Source organism: Topomyia yanbarensis, chromosome 3 (assembly GCF_030247195.1).
Source record: "Topomyia yanbarensis strain Yona2022 chromosome 3, ASM3024719v1, whole genome shotgun sequence".
Taxonomy (NCBI): Eukaryota; Metazoa; Arthropoda; class Insecta; order Diptera; family Culicidae; genus Topomyia; species Topomyia yanbarensis.
Genome location: NC_080672.1, coordinates 395,548,959 through 395,554,958, shown reverse-complemented (window position 1 = coordinate 395,554,958; position 6,000 = coordinate 395,548,959). Strand labels below are relative to the sequence as shown.

General features: G+C 38.1%; 1 protein-coding gene across 1 annotated transcript; it reads left to right on the top strand.

Moving 5' to 3' along the window:
• Positions 1-1,905: 1,905 nt before the first annotated feature.
• LOC131689583 (zinc finger protein 345-like) lies at positions 1,906-5,744 on the top strand. The gene is made up of 2 exons (XM_058974776.1): positions 1,906-2,137; positions 2,372-5,744. The coding sequence occupies exons 1-2, from the start codon at positions 2,000-2,002 to the stop codon at positions 4,697-4,699; spliced, it is 2,466 nt and encodes an 821-aa protein (XP_058830759.1). The 5' UTR covers positions 1,906-1,999; the 3' UTR covers positions 4,700-5,744.
• The last annotated feature ends 256 nt before the right edge of the window (positions 5,745-6,000 follow it).

Below are 6,000 nucleotides of genomic sequence, written 5' to 3'. Positions count from 1 at the left end.
TCTAGTTCGAGATTTAATCAGCTCAGGTGTTCTAAATGTACAATACTGTCCCACTCAATTCATGTTGGCTGATGCATTAACCAAACCTTTAACAAGGATTAAGTTGGATCTTCTGAGAAAAGAAATTGGATTGCAATAGATCGTGCTTGAAGAGGAGTGTTGAAGCAAAGAAAGACGAAGCAACACGATTTAGTATGTCATGATTACAATATATATATATATATATATATATATATATATATATATATATATATATATATATATATATATATATATATATATATATATATATATATATATATATATATATATATATATATATATATATATATATATATATATATATATATATATATATATATATATATATATATATATATGTATATATATATATATATATATATATATATATATATATATATATATATATATATATATATATATATATATATATATATATATATATATATATATATATATATATATATATATATATATATATATATATATATATAGAGAGAGAGAGAGAGAGAGAGAGAGAGAGAAATACACATTCATAGTTTATACGTTGACTAGGTTGGTCGTAAAATCCTTTTAATTCCAAGTAAAAGTATATATAACTTTCTAACAAGTGAAGCTAGAGATTCAATATATTAAGACAAATTGTTCTTCTTCAAAATATCTGAAAGTATTTCTAAAGTGATGTTAATGAAAAATCAAAACTGCAAAAGTTATACAAAGAAAACCATTTTTTAAGAAACACCCTATTTTTTGGTAAATTTCTTGTAAAATGAAAAGCACACGACATAGAGTTTCAGTGTCTTCGACAAAGTTTTTTAAAATTTGCTTCAATTTTCTAGAAGACAGCGAAACTATCTCGAACCATTACAAAGTAATTTTTTTGATTTTAAAAAATTTAGTGCCACCCTACCCGCTATTTAAAATAATAGAAAAGTATTGTAAAGTGCAATATTTTATCATGAAAACGAAACTACATTTTTATATTGTTTACCGTGAAAGTAATTTAAACATATTACAAAGAATCAATTCCTGAAAAACCAAATTTTTAATATAACTTTTCCAGTTCTATTTTTTTCCAATTTATCCTTCAGATGTTTTTCAGAGTTTTTGAAGACGAACATTTTACATCAAAGCTCTAGCTTTTGTTGCTCAGAAGATATAAGCACTTAATATTTCAAAAATAGATATTTTTAAATCAATTTTATTAAATTTTAAAAAATATCGTTTTCGCTATTTTTGGCTCAATTATAACTCTAATAATGACCTTATTTATAGTTCAAAAAGAATTATCTTTTATTTACCCCAAATGAGGGATATTGTAATTCCAAACAACCCCATTTTTAGTGAAAAAGTGCTCATAACTTTTCAACGGAAATAGATATATGGTGCCATGAAACAAATTATTCGCCTTGAAAAAATTTTAAAGTTGTCTCAAGACTACTTCAATTTTAAATGAATACAGCAAAAGTTATTTGAATAAAACTGTATTTCTAAGAAACACCCTAATCTCCGACTTTAAATTTGTTGTGAAATAAAAAGTATGACAGATAATGCTTACATGTCTTCAGCAAACTTTTCAGGTCGGCTACAAGTGATTCGGCGGCCAAGAGGAGAATAAAAGCACTTCATTCCTGTTTGCTTCATCCGAAAGGTCTCGAACAGAAAATTACAAGAAAGCTACTGCGTCCAAATTGGCCACTAAAAGAGTTGCATTCCCACTTCTACTAGAAAATGCAAAACTATTGCAATCCACTGCCCCTGTGTTTTTCAATGAAAAACAGCGTTATAACACGCCATCCAGTTAAATTCACAGTTCACTAATACCAACATAAAGCATAATCATGCTCATCTCTGCCAAAATATCGTTGATCAGACTAGCAGAAACTCCAGTTCAGCAGCATCCTCATAACTTCTTGTGGTGTTGTAAAACATTAGATTGAACAAAAGTCGTAGTAGCAAATAATTGGAACCAGCAGAAATGTCTGGTTGCCTAGCGCTACCGGATTGCTGCCGGTGTTGTCTGGAGGAGCAAAGCGACTCTTTCGATGTGTTCTCAACCTTGGAAGAGTTCAACAGCAAAATTCGTGACTTACTGGAGGACTGCAGTGGAATCACGGTAGGTGGAGATTACTATTATAGATTTGTTCCAGGATACGGAGTAATCAGTAGCACTACCGAACTTGCTAGTTTTTTGCGCTGGTTCGCTACCGGACTAAGAGAAACAATAAATAGCGAACGCAAGACAACTTTTTTCCTGTTTACTTCGGAGTTCTTCCAGTTTCTCCTGGTACTGGATCAAACCTCATGCTGAAAATTTTTGAGACCCTCGATTCTTTTTTTTTCGTTTTAGATAAAAGATGAAGATTTTTTCCCGAAGAACATTTGCGGTACGTGTTTGGGTGATCTGTCCAACGCGGCCCGCTTTCGAATGCGATGTCTTAAATCTGAGGAGATTCTACGGAATATAAAAATTGACGACAAAGAATCCCGAAAGCATGCAAATGATCCAACAGCACCAGTCGAGCAGATTGATCGAGAAAACCAGCTTGTTTTGGGTGAGAATCAAAACTTGGAGTGTAGCGTGGACAATGAGAATACGGAGAACAGCGACATGGTCTATCTTTCCGATGAACCAGAGTTAGAAGCTGAACAATGTCCTCAGGAGAAAGAAACCATGGTGGTGACAGGTGAAGAACAGTCTGAGGTCGAACAGCCAAGCCAACCAACGGAAAACGAGGATTCCGAGAAAAAACTCAACTTAAACGAAGAAAAAGATGAAAAAGGCGAGTGTTCCCAGCAGCTTGAAATGAATGTTAATCAGTTCCTGAAAATAGAGGAAAAGTGTAACACCGAAGAAACTGCAGAATCTCAATTGAACGAATCAAAGATTAAATTGGATAACGATGATGGAGCTGGCGAAAACGTGGACCACACAGTTGCATGCAGTGTCTGCAGCAAAGAGTTCAAGAACAGCGATGAGCTACACCGGCATATCCGAGTACATTCAGAAGAAAAAATGGATCTGAAATGTTACATTTGCTGCAGGAGATTTAGTCTCAAAAGTGCCCTGATCAGACACAGGCGTACCCATGCCATTGAGCGTACACACCAATGTGGCGAGTGTGGCAAAAGCTTTGCTGCTAGATTTTCCTTAGTAAGACACATGATTAGCCACAGCAATGAACGACCGCACAAATGTGAGGTCTGCGGCAAAGCGTTTAATATGAAGAACACCCTAAAGAAGCACAGACTCATGCACACTGGTGAGCGGCCATTCAGCTGCGACATTTGTGGTAAAACCTTCACGACGTCTAGTGCCCGCATTAAACATAAGCGCATCCATACCGGGGAACGACCCTATGAGTGTAACATGTGCAGCAAAGCATTCATCTCTGGGAGTCAACTAAAGGTTCACGTCCGCATGCACACCGGCGATAGACCGTACAAGTGCGAGGTCTGCGGTAACGGGTTTACGGCTCAGCACTCGTTGAAGTACCACAGACGAAATCTTTGTGGCAAACCTGCAAAATCTCAGGATGGTGAGGGATCACATAAATGTGAAACCTGTGACAAAGAATTCCCAAAAAAATTTCTTCTTCAAAGACATATGCGCCAGCATGTGAACGATCTTCCGTTAAATTGCGGAACTTGTGGCAAAACATTTTTGAAGCGATCGGTTCTTCTGCGACATATACGTTCCCATAGCGGCGAACGGCCGCACAGATGTGACGTCTGTGGAAAAACATTCACTACGAAATGTGCCCTCAAAAGACATCGACGAGTTCATACTGGCGAGAGACCGCATAAATGTGACATCTGTGGCAAAGGATTCATCACCAAAAGTGAAGTGACGCGCCACAGACCAATCCACACGGGCGAGAGGCCTATAAAGTGTGATGTTTGTGGTAAAGGATTTATCACCAACAGTCATCTAAAGCTTCACAAGGTTAGTCACACGAAGCAGGGTGTGCTTGAATGTAGTGTCTGCGGAAAAAAGTTTGACCTTAGAAGAAATCTTATCAGGCACGAGCGAAGACACATCGCACCGCGATCGCACGAGTGCACAATGTGTAATAAGAAGTATATTACGAGAGGTCTTCTTAATCGGCACATGATCAGCCATACTAAACCGATGAAACGCGGACCGGTGGAAGAGAAAGGTCCTTTCAAATGCAACATTTGCGACACAGAGTTCGAGAAAGGAGTCCTCTACAGGCAGCATGTTCGGAAACATGAACTACCGCACAAGTGTGACCTTTGCGGCAAAGGTTTCACGATCCGAAGTCTTCTTCTACGGCACAGCCTGTCGCATACCGGCGAGAGACCGCACAAGTGTGACATTTGTGACAAAGCGTTCAGCACTACCTTCGCAGTGGCGAGACACAAGCGGGTGCACACCGGAGAACGACCCCACAAGTGTGACATTTGTGGCAAGGAGTTTATCACCGGTGGTCAGCTGAAGCAGCACCGGCGCATACACACTGGTGAACGACCGAATCATTGTGATATTTGCAACCGGGGGTTCATCAGCAGCTCGCTACTGAAACGGCACAAACGTTCGCACTGTGCGCAGCGTTTGCACGAGTGTAGCATCTGCGGCTCAGAGTACAATACCGCTATCGAGCTTGCGCGCCACAAGCGTACCCATACCGAAGAAAGTGACAGTGAGGGGTCGTAGATTATAAGGCAAATGGAACTTTCCGCGCGCGAGGAATGATTCAGTTTACTCGATGAAGTTCCAATTTTTCATTAGTTTTTTAAATTGTACAGAAAATAGTAGAGTTAAGTTTCCACCAGCCATAGGTTTTTCTGGAAGTTCAAGGAGAATAACTTTTTTTAAAGAAACAGGGACATAAGCAGGACTTAAATGAAGTTTCGAAAAAGCATGCTTTCTTAGTTTAAAACGCTTCTCTGAGGTTGTTTACAATGCTGTTGTATTTTATATGGGCTGCTCAATCCCAGTACATGAAAAGGCGATTGGGCGGGTTAAAATAGATGCTGGCGGTAGGCTATTAAAACTATGTTATAGGCTACCCACCCTAACTTGCCGTTTACTGTAAAAATAGTGTGGGATGTTTTTTGCAAAAGAAAACATTTTGACACAAACAGAAGGCTGATTCAAATATTTCCATCATAAACTGATCAAAGAACCTAAATAACTAATGTAGCCAAGCTAAAGTAATAACACCCCCTTTAACAGGTTCCAAATAATAAAATTCAATATTCAATTGGATAATGGCTAAGAATAGGACGAGAGACAAATAGTGTAAGGCCAACAAAACATTTTTGAAAAATCCTATACAATCTTCGGCGAAGTTGATCCGTTAACTGGACTTGACCGATTTAGCTGAAAATTAGATGAGACATTTCTGGTGGAAAGAGGAATCGACTCAAAGGTTGGCTGATTTCGTTTTGCTTGTGCCAATCTAGTGAAGAGTTTCGTAGGGTAGACGAGCCCACATTCATCTCATTAATCAGAATGTCACTATTTCGTTGATAACTCGACTTAGAGTGACTGGATTGCGCTTAAATAGATATCATCATGTTTGCCTCGTTCCTAAGAAGCAGTACAGTTAAAACTTTTGCCAGGAAAATGTAAAATGTTCGCGCTGGAGCGAAGCAAAAAGTGGAGTACAACGTAACCATATTTAGGGACCATTCATAAATTACGTAACGCTTTTAGGGGGGGGAGGGGGTTCGAGAAGTTGTTACATATTGTGACATAGGGGGGAGGGGGAGTAAGCTAGATCGTTACGTAACATGTTTTCATCGAAGAAAAAAAAATTTTTTCAAGGAATTTGTTACGTAATAGGGGAGGGGGGGATAAATAAATTTGTGACAATTTGTTACATGGGGGGAGGGGGGAGTCAATTTTGGGCAATTTTTGCGTTACGTAATTTATGAATGGTCCCTTATCCTACCATTTGAGCTAATGCGTTGAATAGAGATAGCAGACACTGCTCTAACTAATGGGTTCAA